Source organism: Watersipora subatra, chromosome 4 (assembly GCF_963576615.1).
Source record: "Watersipora subatra chromosome 4, tzWatSuba1.1, whole genome shotgun sequence".
Classification (NCBI taxonomy): domain Eukaryota; kingdom Metazoa; phylum Bryozoa; class Gymnolaemata; order Cheilostomatida; family Watersiporidae; genus Watersipora; species Watersipora subatra.
The window spans coordinates 59,049,845-59,067,055 of NC_088711.1; the positions used below are offsets into that span (position 1 = coordinate 59,049,845).

The 17,211-nt window shown below is 35.2% G+C and overlaps 1 protein-coding gene across 1 annotated transcript; it reads left to right on the top strand.

Moving 5' to 3' along the window:
- The first annotated feature begins 291 nt into the window (after positions 1-291).
- LOC137394668 (etoposide-induced protein 2.4 homolog) lies at positions 292-16,841 on the top strand. Its single transcript, XM_068081425.1, has 10 exons — positions 292-409; positions 4,616-4,829; positions 6,997-7,054; positions 7,523-7,592; positions 8,582-8,703; positions 8,908-9,024; positions 10,958-11,069; positions 12,333-12,444; positions 13,239-13,313; positions 16,357-16,841. The coding sequence occupies exons 2-10, from the start codon at positions 4,624-4,626 to the stop codon at positions 16,457-16,459; spliced, it is 975 nt and encodes a 324-aa protein (XP_067937526.1). The 5' UTR covers positions 292-409; positions 4,616-4,623; the 3' UTR covers positions 16,460-16,841.
- The last annotated feature ends 370 nt before the right edge of the window (positions 16,842-17,211 follow it).

Below are 17,211 nucleotides of genomic sequence, written 5' to 3' on the forward strand. Positions count from 1 at the left end.
ATCTAGATTTTCAAGCTACGGTAAATTCGATTTAAAACAAATTATTGCGCAGAGCGTCGACTTATCTAAACTAATTAGGCCAGAAGCTTGTAAAGCGAATAGTGTACCGTAAAACAAAAACACTGTTACAAACTGACAAACTTCAGTTGTCAAATTGATTTACTTGCCTTGAACTTGGTTTAGGACCCTATAGAGTTATGCGCGTTCAACATTTTATTCTTATTCTGGATTCGAAAGGTCTGAATTCGTCAATACATTGGAATCTTAAAAAAATTAGGCTAAAATTAATGTGCCAAAGGTAAACAAAGAGCTTTTCAGACTGAAGAGAATGATTATTCATAGATAACCTGCAAGGATCAACAGGCTGTTAGCGAATATGGAAGACTAATAAAAAGCAAGAAAGTTTTGAGTACGTTTGATATTTATTTAAGAATTATTTAAACAGTAACAGAGCTCATCGTCTTTACTTCAACCCACCAGCAAAACGTTCAAAGCATCATATTTTCCAAAGCCAATAATGATCACGAATATTCTCTTATAGAAAGCTACGATTGCTTTATGTATTTGAAAAAAAGTCCTACATATGCTTTCCAATTTTTTTGTGTTTTTAGATTTTAGATGAGCTTAGTTATCGCTAACCATAGGCTATTATTATGCCATGATGCTTTCGATTTTACGCAACGTTTGTTCAAAGAGTTTAGACCTAGTCTTACACATCTGATGCCAACTAACACTTATTAGAACAATTATCAATTGTTTTCTATTCACTGTGTACTGTAAGTGCTACAAATTGTCTCTACAAAACCTACCGTGTTTAACAAATAGCAAGACAAAACCGCTGATGCCCAGTTTTTTTTTATAGCTAGTTGAAGCCGCAGTAATAGCGGATAAAGCATATCAACACCTCACTACAAAATATATAATTGAAGCACTAATTTACCATCTAATTTTATACACACGTATAGCTACTCCAATTATGGAAATTTTTGGTCATTGCAAAGGTATGCATCTACTTTATCAGTTTTTAATCTGTTGATGGTATAATTGCTATTCTGTATGGTATAATTGCCATTCCGTGATGGTGTTTAAATTTTTGAGCTACTTGATAACACCCTAAATGATTTATTCCTGTAGATGTTTCACAGTACGAAAAATGAGCTTTTGATGGTTTTATATATTAATGGCTAATCAACAACACTAAGCTTGATTTACCATATGCATGTAGTATGAATGTAGCATAGCATTTGTAGTATATGTACAGTATATAGCATATGTAGGGTAGCATATATGTAATATAGCATATATAGGGTAGCATATGTGGTATATTATATTTAGTGTATATAGAATATTTAGTACATATATGTAGGCCTATAGTATATTTAGTATACTATATGTAGTATATATAGTATATTTAGTATAGCACATATAGTTGCTGTTGTTATTATTGATTATTTATTTGTTAATTTACATTTTGCATTTTTTCACATCTGTATATAATGCATTAGTTATACTACTTGTACTTTCTACTATGTGTACAGAGTTGTTGTAGGGTTTTAAATGAATTATAGTGTACTTCACATGACAACATATGAAATACATGTTTTATTATTACATAAGTTGTTTTATTAGAAACAGACCCTAATACAAATAAAAACATAAAATTAGCGCCGAAGGCAGCTTAGAAATATTAAACAATAAACTCAGCGTAATATTAAATAACAAGGTTGAAGCAGTTTTCGACCAATAGCTCAAAATTTAAATTGCAAAATGGCTGACAGTGATCCTATTTAAAAAGTTAAGTCTTTGAATTTAACTACTTCAATTTTCACATTTTTAATATTTGTATAACTATGTTTTTTGGTTTGTTCTAACTTATGGCTTAATTTATAAAAGTAATTTCATATATAATATATAAATATATATATCAATTAATATATATATTCATTGCTTATAATTATTATATATTAAATTATAATTATATTAATTATAATTTAATATATATTATATATTAAATTGATACATCATATATGATAATTTAATATATAATTATTATATTACTTGTCATGGAGCAATAGTGTTGAATTATTATGACATCATTAATCAATAGAGTGATGAAAAACACAGCCTATCTTGTTGTCAGCTTTCTCTGCTCTTCTCATGTTCCTCACCTGAAATACTTGTCAACTGCTGTTTCCTGATCAATATTCAATAATTAAGACTTTGATTATGCGTGTTGGATGAGTGATTGATTTATTGCCGGTAGGTATTATTTGCTATATACAAGCGATTTGAATCTTTAGCTATTTTAGTTTTAAATAAAAACTGTGCTTTAAGCACAGCGCTGCCATACCCATAACTGTTGTGTTTTTAATACATGACATCAGTCACTCTGTACAAGCTTTACCAAAAGTCCAATTTGAAGCTTCTCACTGTCATACACAAATTATGCAGTTCATTATTCGTAGTGGATATAAGAAGAGTTTTCGTGGACCCTTTAATGTGCTATATAAAGAAGATGACTCCATTAGTCATGTTGTAACATTATAGAGTGGTATGATGTACAGGTAATAGTCAAAGGATACAAAAACTAAAGGTAATTTAATTTGACTCGTTATCAATTAACGGTTTACATACTCTACTACGCTAGGAGGCGCATTCCCCTACCATGGTCTGCCACACTTATTTCTAATATTGGGGTTGTAGCTAGTAATACAGCATAAACTAGGAAGGTGCCATGCAGCCTGATTCATACTAGCATATAAGCAATGACTAGTGACAGGGAAGGCAGGTACTATGATCATTATTCCCTACGCAAAAGAGTTTAAACCGAGTTTGAGAAGTGAGCGATTAACTCTACCTAGATAGTAGAGAATAGATAGAGAAGCATAGGCAATTTTCATTTGCATGAATGTACTCTAGGGAATTTTTAAATGTTATGTTAATTTTTCAGACGTTTTGATCAAACTTATGAATAGTAAACTATGTTCAACATAATACTTACGGTTTGTCATCAGTACTAGTCTAGGTCTCACCTGGCTCGCTGGGATAGTTTTTCAAGGTGTTTTTAACTCATTTTTTGCAGATACATCTGATTTTTAATGCATTAAACTTTACTGCTAGAAGAATATCTTGTCAACTTGTCCATATCATTGATGTATATTATGGATTTATATCATAGATGTATAACATTGATGTATATTATAGATGTATATCATAGGTGTATATCATAGATGTATATCATAAATGTATATCATGGATGTATATCATGGATGTATATCATGGATGTATATCATGGATGTATATCATGGATGTATATCATGGATGTATATCATAGATGTATATCATAGATGTATATCATAGATGTATATCATAGATGTATATCATAGGTGTATATTATGGGTGTATATCATAGATGTATATCATAGATGTATATCATAGATGTATATCATAGATGTATATCATAGATGTATATCATGGATGTATATCATAGATGTATATCATGGATGTATATCATAGATGTATATCATAGATGTATATCATGGATGTATATCGTAGATGTATATCGTAGATGTATATCGTAGATGTATATCATGTTTATGTAGATACGAAACAAATTTGCATGAGATGATCGATGTCTGTTTTTATAAGATACGAGCGTGACAATTCGTTTTTCTATCAATACTGGTACTATTTTTCTAACATACACATAATGACATAATATTTATTGCTATCAATTTCTTTTCTACTTCGTTAAAACTGCTTGTTTTGATCAACAAAAAGACTACACTACCACATGTAATTACCGCCTTTCTACGCAGTGTGACATTGGTAACTAAATTTTAATAAAAATAAGTTATAAAGTTATTATAACATTCATAATATAACGTTATATATATATAACGTATAAATAACATATAAAATATCATACTAGTAGTACGATATCTATAATATTTCTACAATATTATTATAATAGTAATATTATTCGCAAATATATATAATAATATGGCTGTCTATCAGAAATCAACAATGACTTGCATCTTAGCGATGCATGCTTCGAGCAGTATGATAGAGAAGAGACGACCCAGCTCTCAGTATCTACCGCTTCCGAAACGGTCAGATTAACCTGAATTGATGTCTTTGCGACGCGTCCAGTCTGACAGAGCCAGGTAGTCATTTCATTTGCTTAATGTGCAAAGGATAGAGGTGGATCTTCAACGTTCCTATGTTGCCAGTGTGGTAAACGAGACGGGGCCTCCAAGTTATGGTCTAGATCCAAAAGACCCAACAATTTGGGGTTTACAGCTTGCTGAGAGCTGTTTGTCAGATTGGTCATTAAGCAGGAGGTCGAACCACCAACCCCATGATTAACAATCAAAGGCGCTACCACTAGACCACCCTGACACCCCTAGTAATTGCATATAATATAGTATGCACTATATACGAATTAATATACTACTAATATTATTAGCATATACTAATAATATATTATATTAATTGTACTATAAGTATTAACAACCAACTCTGATCTAAAGAGCTTACAGGTTTATGTAGTTGTTAGTTTTAATTAAAATTTTACCTGCTCACTCAATGCTGATTAATGTTTTGGTTCGCCCAGGTTGGAATATGGCTGACGTACTTCGCAGTTTCCTAGGCTATCTCTTACAAGGCTTGAGGGACTGTTTGTATGGATTTTATGGAGTGTACAAGGTAGATGTAAGTGTGAAGAAGTCTCGACCGGAGATCCCTGTCGGCGTCCTCAGACAAAGGCGGGAAATGGAAGGTCGAGCCAAGGAGACTGTAGCCCCAGTTCCTGAACAATCAACATCAAAGTGAGTGAATGAGCGAGCTTTGGGGTTGGACCTTTAGTATAAACCAACTGGTCAAAGACTTTCTGGTGCCAGATTTTTTACACCAAAGCAGTTATTTATTTATTTTATGCTTATATAAAGTAAATAAATAACACGATGATAATAACAAGAAAATGCAACAAACATTATTTTATTCATCAAGCTTCACACATCATACTTTTTTCTTTGAAAGACAAAAAATAAACAGAAGTTATATTGTAAAGGTCTGGCCCCGGTAGCTGAGCCAGCTTTACTTCCCTAGCAAGGCAGTGCAGTCTGAACACTGGGCCTTCCCCTCGTCGGCCTGCCTGACACACCTAGTGGTCGGATCAGGCCGCGGCGGGCTGTCCTCAGTTCAGGCTCACTTGGAAGGCTAGCACGGCCTGCTCTCTGAGACCCTATCTTGGCTAATTTAGGTCCCTGGCTAGCTTACTGGAGGGCCTGATCTCCAATGCTATCGCATTTCTGATCAGGTCCGATCGTAACGCAGCCAACCCCCTAGCCTTCCTTAGGTGTCTCCCCAAAGCAGTTCGTGCTTGAAGCCAGATCAGTTCTGGCAGAAAGATCCTTATTCAGCCAACCAGGCAGGCATCAAACACAGACAGTTTGTAAGAATAAGTATATAGTGTATTTAACGTATCTCAGCACATGTACAACTCCGTCTTGACAGTATCAAATCCGTAAGAAGAATCCCAAAGAGTTGGCCTATGCCTTCTCCTTTTATACTATTTGCTCCGCCCACAATTATATAACATTCATTGTTTCACATCAGGCCTGTGAGGCAGGCCCAGACAATAGGCATAATGGGGTGCTAGCAGGCCTGTGAAGCAGGCCCAAAAATGTAGTATTATATAACAGTAGAAATAGAAATAGGTTAAGACATATACAACAGGTTATGGTCAACAGTTAACAGGTTAAGAAATATACATAAGTGACTAGGCATAATGTTAACAGGTTAAGAAATATACATAAGTGACTAGGTTTAGAATAGTCCCGTCCTCCACAATATTTTATGCTGGAGTATTTCAGCACTCGTTCAGTTGATAATTTCACTCGACGTTTTATTGCACATTAATTATGAGCAGCTTCAATTGATGCAGCTGGTGCTCTGTGGCTATGCTGGTCTATTTTGTTAATCACTTCATCATCTTTAGTGTAGATTCTTCCTTTACATGAATTTTTACGCTCACATCGCCAAAATTTGATTCCAGGATTCCGTGAACTACATCTGTAAAATACGTAAATGTATCCGCTATGTACAAATCTTTTTTTCATTTTTACTCAAAATTTGTTGAGCCATAAGTCACAATGAAAGATGGATAAATTCTGAACTTCTAACCTGTGCCAAAAGGTGCTACACCAGAAATGGTTGCACGCCAAAAGGTCCTGCACCAGAAATCGTCACGCCAAAAAGTCCTGTTCTGGACATTGTCACGCCAAAAATTCCTGTACCAGAAATTGTCATGCCAAAAAGTCTTGTGCCAGAAATCGTCATGCCAAAAAAGGCTAGTCCTGTAAAGCAACTACCCTTTGGTTAGCTAAATATTATACATATACATAGATGGCTTGATCAATTATTTTAATCTGGGCTAAGTGGTCATACATGATGTACGAGGAAACTGAATCTTTTTTGTATATAGTATGTATTGTATATATTGTGTCTTTGTTGAATATCAAAATACAATCTTACTATAGTAAAAGCTGTGTCCATCCAAAGCCACGGTTGTGGTTGGAAAAAAAATTGAATCATATGGGATTTAAACCTACTACATATAGGTATGCCTCTCAGCACGGTACAACCTGCCCCAATCATTCCCTTCCCATAATAGTAGAATTATTGTGCACATTTTTATTACCTATGCTATATTGACACACGTGATAATCTCCCACAGCCCATCGGACTGCCAGGGCACTAGTTAATATAGTCAGCTAAGAATTGAAAGAGTGTTATCATTTTCTGGGTCAACTTCTAAAGATAAACTTATGAGTTTATTCACTAAGCTATTACAATATTTCTTCTTATGGCTGATAATCATCCTTATCAGTTGTTCGGCTACATTTTCTAGATTACCTCAGTAAAATAGTCACCGAAATTTATGCACAGGTTATGCTAAAGTAGTTTGCTGATCTTTTTCTTTGCCTTTCTCAGGATCACAGTTCTACCAACAATTCTACGATGCTGTCTCGCTAATGGAGGAATCATTGCAGTGAGTCTTAGAGGCAATATCCTCTGTTTTGCCAGAATGGCATTTAAACCAACCTAGGTTTTTCTATACTTTGCAGAGTCATAACAACTATTTACTAACTTTCCATACAGCATAGTGTAGAGACACCTGGGTGTCACTAAAGTGTCACGCTGGGCTGACAAGCAGATCAGGTTTTTATAGGGCGCCATAGTAGATGCCTTATGTCAAGGCGTGTGTCTGCATATAAAACAGCAGAAAAGCAAGACCAATGCGCGTGCACAAACGCTACGCCGTCAGTCGCTATGGCCAGTTCCATGGCACACAACAAACAGCAACACTGAACCATGACAGAAAGAAACTGTTTCTATGATAGCATTGCAGGGCCATATAGATGGAGGGGGGGGGGGGTCGCTACACTCTCGCTATATATAGGAACTTAGCATAACAAGTATTACAACCAGCCTGGAGTAATATGCTATTGTTTTGTAGTCACAAGTATTCATGTTCAGTTTTGTTGGACTTCCCTTGTTGGAAAAACTCCTCCAGCTATTACTTCAAGGTAAATGACTCATTACCCACCAGCCTGTTGTTCAAACTTTTTGATTTATGCTAGCAAGTGCTTGTTTGACTACTAAAGGCAGTTTGTATCCTGTTGTATTGGTGAATAGTGCTAGCAGGTACTTGTTTGGCTACTCAAGGCGGTTTGTATCCTGTTGTATTGGTGAATAGTGCTAGCAGGTGCTTGTTAGACTACTAAAGACAGTTTGTATCCTGTTGTATTGGTGAATAGTGCTAGCAGGTACTTGTTTGGCTACTCAAGGCGGTTTGTATCCTGTTGTATTGGTGAATAGTGCTAGCAGGTGCTTGTTAGACTACTAAATACAGTTTGTACCCTGTTGTATTGGTGAATAGTGCTAGCAGGTGCTTGTTAGACTACTAAAACAGTTTGTACCCTGTTGTATTGGTGAATAGTGCTAGCAGGTGCTTGTTAGACTACTGAAGACAATTTGTACCCTGCTGTATTGGTGAATAGTGCTAGCAGGTGCTTGTTAGACTACTGAAGACAATTTGTACCCTGTTGTATTGGTAAATAGTGCTAGCAGGCGCTTGTGTGACTACTGAAGACAATTTGTACTCTGTTGTGCTCACCCATGCTCATATGAAATATGAGAATATTTTTTTCAATTTGTTGAAGACCTAAATTGATATAATTTAGTGGAAATTGTAGTGTTTTTGACTAAGACTTTCTAGATGTACTTGAACAGTGAAGTGACAGTGTAAATATTTGCTATTGTTGAAAAGGGCAGACGGACATAAATTCAGTAAAATGTAGGAGTGCTTGTGTTGTTAGTTGCTGATGCTTGACCAAATGCGAAGCTGGTAAGGGAACTTGTATCCCTAAGAGCTGATATATTATTGATTTGTAAGGAATACATAGATAACGATTCCCTACTTATCACTGGATCTAGTTTATTTGTCGTAAATGCATCCAACCAGACTAACCCTGTGGGGACCAGCGATTTTTAATTGACCTGTTTATGAGTACAGATCACGCAACAGCCACACAGGCATGGGAATATTTAGAGATGATTATCAGTTCCATCGTTAATACTTTCTGGGTCTACCCTCTCTGGCTCATCACACGCGCTACCAATGTCATCTGGTTCCAGGTTAGTCTTGCAGTCAGAACTGAATCTATTAACAAGTACCTCTTCAGAGCCTTCACATGATGTTTCTATTAATAAAGTGGTAAAAATAGGCAGACATGCGTATATATGAGTACGTCTTTTGGTGATTAAATTTGTTAAACAAAATTCGCAAATCAGTTATCGGGATGTGATGTAAAGCCTGTGATTTACCATGTATTTACTCAGGATGTTGCGGATGCTGCCTGGAAGCACACTGGCAAAAAGAGAAAGTCTCAGGGAATATCTACACTTATATCAGATTTATTATACAACACAATAGCCCAGCTTATATTCATCCTGCAGGTAATTATTAGTTGCTTGGGGAGAAGGTTCTCAGGCTGCCTCTCAGCATTTTTGCAACAGACTGAAAGTGATGAGTTTGCATGTTTTTGTGGTTTCAATAGTTTTCTACACACTTTGTGTCTATTCCTGAACATGGTATTGATAAGCTGTAAACAGGCAAGTTATGGTAGATGCCTTTTGAAAAAAATATAAAACCATGTTAAATGATGCACTTTTTGATTATGTGGTTTTTGGAGTGTGTTGAATTATTATGACATCATTAATCAACAGAGTGATGAAAAACACAGCCTATCTTGTTGCCAACCTTCTCTGCTCTTTTCATGTTCCTCTACTGAAATACTTGTCAACTACCGTTTCCTGATCAATATACTTTGATGATGCGTGTTGGATGAGTGATTGATTTATTACCGGTAGATATTATTTGCTATATACAAGCCGATTTGAATTTCTAACTATTTTGATTCTAAAGGAAAAACTGTGCTTTAAGCACAGCGCTGCCATACCCATAACTGTTGTGTTTTTAATACATGGCATCAGTCACTCTGTACAAGCTTTACCAAAAATCCCATTTGAAGCTTCATAACTCGCTTTCTCCTGGACTCTAGAAGGATGTATTTTATATTTTATTGTAATTTAGACCACCTAATATTTCAAAAGCCATGAATTTTAATTTAAGAAATCTGCATATCGTTTAGTCTTTGCGTCTGTTACTAATCATGTTTTGAGCGCTTACAAAATGAAAGGGAGAATGGCCAAAAGTTGAAACTGTTCAACAAATTAACCGATATTAACAAACCATAAATGAACTAAAATTTTGTTTACTGTATAAAAGTCTAGGCACACCGACACTGCATGCTGTTCATATTTAGTGTCTTTAAAGAGAACTGGCTGTGCCTCTCGACAATCTGTTCAATTTTATCAACTATTCACTGATATATATGCTGATATTGTAGATATTCTTACAAGCCATATTATGGCTCGTATAAAAGGTAGAGCTAATTTTTAATGCTTTGCTTTGAATTCTTATGCTATTTTTTTAAATTTACCGAAAGTTTTGACCCATAGATATTGGCTGTCAATACAATGTAGAAATTGTGGCTTTAGATGAATTTCACATTTGCTCTGGCTCAAAAGAACAAAGGCTTTTTTGTAGTTTAGTTGAAAAGATATTTGCCTTCAATCACTTCTGGCGAGCCTGGCTTCATGATTTTTGCAAAAATAAAAAAAATTGAGGCGCTGTAGTAGTAAGAAAAATAAAAAATGGAGATGGCAGCAAAACTTACGTAACTGTGAAACAACAGCAATGTTAGTTAATTGCTTAGCAGTTTCCTTAGTTATTATTCTAATCTAGCTTTATCATGTGGTTAACATGACAATAAAATTAATTTAGTTTTTTTAATCAAAAATGTATATTTTGAATGCGACACTTTTTAAATCTTTAAGGAATTAGTGTGTACCATCTCAATGATACCTCATGTAACTAGCATGAAGTTCTGTCATATTTTATGTTGAATTCCTTTTAAATATAATTTGTTTAAGCATGCTAACCTTACCTTGTGGGAAAATAAAAATGAATAGAGTTTCAATAGACAGTCAAACATCTCACATAGCTGAATTTCACAGCTTTTAGCATAGATATAGTTCTTTTGATAGCTTTAGTTTGTCCTGCATCACATGTATCCTCTCACTAACACCTATGGCGTCTTTTCAAGGACAAATTTTATCTTAGTATGGTCAGCCGTACAGCTGTTAAGGAAAACAGCCAGAAAAACAGGCTAAGAACAATGTATTAGCAAAACAATTTAACAATTAGAGCCAGCTAAAGTGCTCCTAGGAAATTAGGAATGCCTGTAATGCTTTTCTAAGAACAACTTGAAATGCGAATGTTATGTCTGTTTGGGTACCACCAACATGCTAAGTTGGTTGTTCATAGGGCACAATGTTGGAGAAGATACCATTACCGTATATTGGTAAGCTTGTTGGGGTCTTCCATGTTAGTCTGCTCACGTCTCTCTACGCCTTCGAGTACAGATGGATAGTAGAAGGTCAGTAAGCTTAGTATGTACCTTTTGGTCGCTGAATTTCATTCAAAAATTTTCCAAGAGTAGTTTTTTAAATTGTAACCATCATCTATAGTATTTCTTAAAATTCAGTGTGTCAAATAACTTGTGTGCATATCTAAGTACACTATTTTATACACATCTAGTTCTGACTGGGGTTTAGGGTTGTGCATCTTCATTCAAAATAAAGTTTTCAATTGGATACCAGTTGTAATATTTACTACCTTATTTGACAATACTTGGTAATTGGTGGGTGTCGAGGCATCAGAGCCAATAGAAGATATGTGCTTGTTTAGTGACAGCATGTATCATCATGCCTTTGCTAATACTCCGACATCTCACACATTGGAGGTGGTAAAACAGTTGTTGCTATGGTGATAACCAAATAAGGGTCACCCCAGGATGTGTTCGTCACTCTTGTAAGATGCATAGCTCATTAAATTTACTGAATAATGTGTGTGTAACTTTGAAGAGTCTAGTTGAAATCTGTTAAAATTGTCAGAACTGGTCATGAACTTGGCGTTAGAAAGGTCTGTTTATGAATCAAAAAGTCTGTGTGGATGAAAGAATAGGTTTTTGGTGTTCATCAAACCATTTGTTCATGGATTTCTTGAGTAATCAACCTTATAATTATAATTCACCTTATAATTCACAACTTACATATCTCTAAGTTAAGTTACAATAAGTTGCACTACATATCCCTAAACACCTACTTGATGCCTCCTCATCTTGTTGAACATACTGAATCCGACCAGATTCATAAGCAGGGGTAGTGCTTTCACCCAACTGTTCTGTATTGAAAAATAAAATATGACTTCTTTACATTCAAACAGATATGTTTTTCTCTGGAGTAAGAAATGAACTGTGCATTAATACCACTGTGTTCAAAGAACAAAACCAATACAATGAATAAACTACAACAAATTACATATCTTTTCATAAAGACATGTACCTTCATTACCATTACCAGTACCTTCATTACCTTACCATTCATGCTGTTAACTAGGAATGTTGATGTTCTCAAAATGGAATGATAATGTTTGCTAAATATCTTAGCTGAATATTACTTGTTGTTGGTGTGTCACCCATGTCTTTGCTGAATATTACTTGCTGTTGTAGGTGTACTATCCATATCTTAGCTGAATATTACTTGCTGTTGTAGGTGTACCATTCATATCTTAGCTGAATATTACTTGCTGTTGTAGGTGTGCCATCCATATCTTAGCTGAATATTACTTGCTGTTGTAGGTGTGCCATTTGCTGCAAGAATTAGGAAAATTGAGTGTCAATGGCCATATTTCTTTGGGTTTGGTCTTCCAGTCGGAGTTCTGATGACATTCTCTACCACGTTATGGCTGAAGTGAGTTGTGTGCTCCTGTATGACCTTTCTTTACTAGATATCAATTAACTTGAAATGATTTTTAATTAGCAAAATTTTGAATTTGATGCCATGGAGAAAAAAAGTTGCATTGCAATTAAAATTTTATTCAACATTTTAAAAATCGAATCTTAACCCTCCTGTCAAGCAAGTGCGTTGCAAATAAGTATTGAAACATCAAAAGTTCATACAATCTGTAATTACTTTTTGCTAACATTAGACAAATGCTTGCACATACCATTCAGATAGTTATGTGGAATAAAGGCATGCAGATAGTACAGATGTTGAACTATATTGACCATCAGCATGTATATTACTGAAACTAGCTGAGAAGGGAAAGTCTTACATGACTGATGTGCTTTACTTACGAATAACTGTAGCTAAATCTTTGTTGTTGTCAAACTTCGATTATCAATGATGATAAACTCCCCAGCGACTGGTTTTCATGCAGTGATCGAAACTGGAAAATTATCGCTTGTGTACACAACACAACTTCAAGGTCTTCTAAATTGAATTGATGGTAGTATATATATTTGCACACTCTTGGTTCTGGCATTAAACTAAACGGTTTTCTGTTGGATACCTTCTTTCTTACACCGTGCACAGCTTCTAAGTCTTTTCTATCACTATTGGTCAGCACTGCGTATTTTGTTTAGAACCAATGTTGAGAATTACTCGTTTAGTCGTTAACAATTTTTCTGAAAAGCCTTTTAGTAGCTACAAGGAAGATTAGAACATGTACATGCATGCACTCTGACCTCTACCTTCCATTGTAGTGGCTGCCTCTTTGCCGTCGTATTCCCGTTGCTCATCGTCAGCGCTCATGAAGCCACTGCAATAAGGCAAAGCTTGTAAGTCTAACATTCTTTTGCGTTTTCTCAAATGACTACCCAGTAGTAGTAGTAGCAGTAATGGTGGTAGTAGTAATATTAGTAGTAGTTGTAGCAGTAGTATCAGTAGTGGTAACAGTAGTAGTAGCGATAGTAGCAGCGATAGTTGTAGTAGTGGTAATAGCAGTAGTGTTAGTGATGGTAGTAGTAGTAATAGTACTGGTGGTAGTAGTAGTAACAGTAGTAGTAGTAGTATCAGTAGTGGTAACAGTAGTAGTAGTGGTAGCAATAGTATATAAGTAATGATGATCGGAACAGTATTAGCGCAAGTAGTAGTAACAGCAGTATCAGTAGTAGTAGTGATGGTAGTAGTAGTAATAGTACTGGTGGTAGTAGTAGGGGTAGTAACAGTAGTAGTATCAGTAGTGGTAACAGTAGTGGTAACAGTAGTAGTAGTATCGGTAGTAGAAGTAATGTTAGGAGTAGTAGTAGTTGTAGGAGTAGTAGTGGTAGGAGTAGTGGTAGTACAAGTAGTAACAGTATTATCAGTAGTTGTATTGGTAGTAGTATTGTTAGTAGTAGTAGTAGTGATAGTATTATGGCTAGTAGAAGTAGTACTATTAGTAGTAGTAGTAATAATAGTAGTAGTGGTGGTCCTTTGTTTACATCTCAGCTGAAAGTTATTTGATTTTATGCGCGCTGTATCCTAATCAGTATGTATAATCAGTGTATAATCGTGTGCAAAACATGTACCTAATCTTTGTTAGCTGTCAATTTCTTGTTGGCTCAACTTTCAGGCTGACCCTGTCTCTTGGTTACGATACTAGCGAGTTTGGTTAGCTGTAACTAACTAAATATAGAACTGACAGGCATACGACCTTTTTAACAAAAAACAACTATTTTTCTAACATGTTGATGTTGAGTTTTTAAGTTTGTTATCAACTTAATATTTAGACGAAAAAAGTGAATGTCTCACTTCGATATATTCTTACTCGGTATTCATCCCGATGTCACAAGCGCACGGTCATGGATTTAGATGAATTTAGTTCCACACGTGACCATAGATTTTGAATAAATAACATCTTAGAATTGGCTATGTATGAGCTACAATGTGAAGAAACAGAGATAGCTTATGTAGGCATCATTGGCATTCTTGCTTAGATTAATCTTCAGTTTGTGTGCCGTATCTAAAAGTGGTCTCAGTAACACATATTAATTATACAAACTAAACTAAGAAGAAAGGTCTGGGTTGCTTTAGCAATGAAGTTATCCACTTAAAAAAGATCAATCTTGTGACAACTCCGCTCATTCTGTTGACTTTTTATGCGAATCAGTGACCTTGTTTTCACCTTATACTGATGATTACTCTATGGCTATACTGAGTGTGGTTACTGTGGTATCTAGCTCTCCTGTGGAGAATCAGTGGTTTAAATCCCTCTGGCTCCTAATCAACACCCGGTTGAGTGTCTCTTAGGTCATTAAAACTCACAAACCCCTGACCAAGTTCAGGCGACTCGAGCAGAGCAAATCAAGCTCTTGTCATACATGTAGATGGATTGCACCTACAGTGAGCAGGTCAAGACTACACATTCAAACCTCTGCTTGTTATTGCCCTGACATATGAATTTTTCAACATGTGAAACTCAAGCAAATTTTTTACTTTACTACTTAAGTAATTTCCAGCATCCTATTTTCTAGAGGTTCTCGAAAGATCGTAAACAAAAATAAGTGGCCAAAAGTGAAAATTGAAAACAAAGCAAAAATGTTTACATAAGTATAAAAAGTATATAAGCTAAATTAGTGTGAACTTTACATATTTTTAAGTCAAGTTACAATAAGTTGCACTACATATCCCTAAACACCTACTTGATGCCTCTTCATCTTGTTGAACATACTGAACCCGACCAGATTCATAAGCAGGGGTAGTGCTTTCACCCAACTGTTCTGTATTGAACAATAAAAGATGACTTCTTTACATTCAAACAGATATGCTTTTCTCTGGAGTTTGAAATGAACTGTGCATTAATACCACTGTGTTCAAAGAACAAAACCAATACAATGCATAAACTACAACAATTTACATATCTTCTCATAAAGACATGAGCTTGCAAATCAGTGAGACTTCTGTCACTTATGAGAGACTTCTACCGAGCTATTGAGACTGAGTTGCCCCCCCTACAGTTTGATCAAACCCAGGCTAAAAATTGCTGTTATAAATATAGCGACAATAAAAAGAGCTGTTATTTTTGATAAATAGCTTATTATGGTTTATTATCTCTCTAGAATGCATTTGTTTGATGGTCATGTGATCGTTTGATGGTCATGTGATCGTTTGATGGTCATGTGATCATTTGATGGTCATGTGATCGTTTGATGGTCATGTGATTGTTTGCAGTATTTTTAAAGAAGCAATTATAAGATTTGGGCCGAGGAATGAACTAAATGCATTACTATGTATTCTTGTGGCACAATTTGATCCAACATAAAACAGTTTTGATATGCAAAGCAAGTCACTGAATAAATTACCTTATGTAGATATTTGCTGACAGTTAGTGCAGGTGCTTCGTAAAAAAATTCTTTGGCTGGTTTATTAGCTGTTTTTCCTTTGTATGAGGGTCTGATGTCGGTCTAATCCTGTTGTGCCCAGCCTCTAGTTAGGCTTGGAGTTTTAGTTAGTCATAGCTTACAGCTTACATTCATTAGATGCACACAAAAATGCTACTCAGGTGGCTCTATAAGGCATGCTCCATTAGGCAACATAAAGCATTTTTAGGTGGTGAAAATCTATTCTTCCAACTTAACCTTGATTCGCAGTTTAACTCTGTAAAGATGCTTATTAAAAAACAATTTTTAACATATATTTTGCGGTAATAATTATTCTTCAACTCTCTTAAATTTACCATATTTTACATCACTATCAAGTATAAACCATTATTGCTGACCAGTATATTCGATTCAACATGAATTTGAAAGTATGGTGACTTGGTTTTGAGATAATATTTTAATGTTTGTTATGAATTGCATGAGATGACAACATGTTTTTCTAGTTTTCAAATTTTTCTAGTGACTTCTCTCTGCCGATCTTCAACGCTGTCATAAAAGCTACTGATGTTGTTGTTAACTCACTTATTTCCCTGGCGAGCCGTCCAAGGAGAGACAATCCCTGACAATCAACCTTCCTGTCATATCATATCTCTTATTAGATTTGTGCACTCTAGAGTATTGTTAATTGGAAATGTGGTAAGAATATACCACATTCTTATTGTGAGCTTATTGCATGAGAATAGGATTCCATTGTTTGCTAAAAACTATTTATATTATGAGCTCATATAGCCTCAGCATCTATCTGTGTGTTTGTGCGGGTTTGTAAGTTGCTCCTACCAATGTGCATTAGTCAATTAATTGGTGCTAGGAACCATGTTATAAGTATTTGTGTCACAGTATTCCTTTACTACTGTTGAATTTTAAGAATATATTTGTTACACAAGCTGTGTGTCTGTTGTTGCCAGGGATTCCTTTTATTGTCAGTCCTACAGCTCGCAGTCGTGTTTAAGGATCAACATACACAATTTTAGCAGATTCTACTTGAAAGTATTAATATTTTATCATCTATATATTTATATTTTATTATTTTAGTATTGGTGTTTTTTATCACCTGAGATTACTTTGATGCTTGAGGTGATCTGACTGCCAGGATGTTTCAAGTTGACAAAAGTTTATCACGATTAAAACGCTCAGAAAAAAATGCGTGCAAAATATCATTATTGTTATCATTGCGATAGTGGATATTGACTATTGCGTTCAAGTTGCAGGTTAAACCGTTTGTATTCGGTCGTTCCTTTTACAACTATGCATGTAATAATTGCATTTTCACTTGATCTGGGTGTTGCAACTATGACTAAATTTTATCAATTTTAAT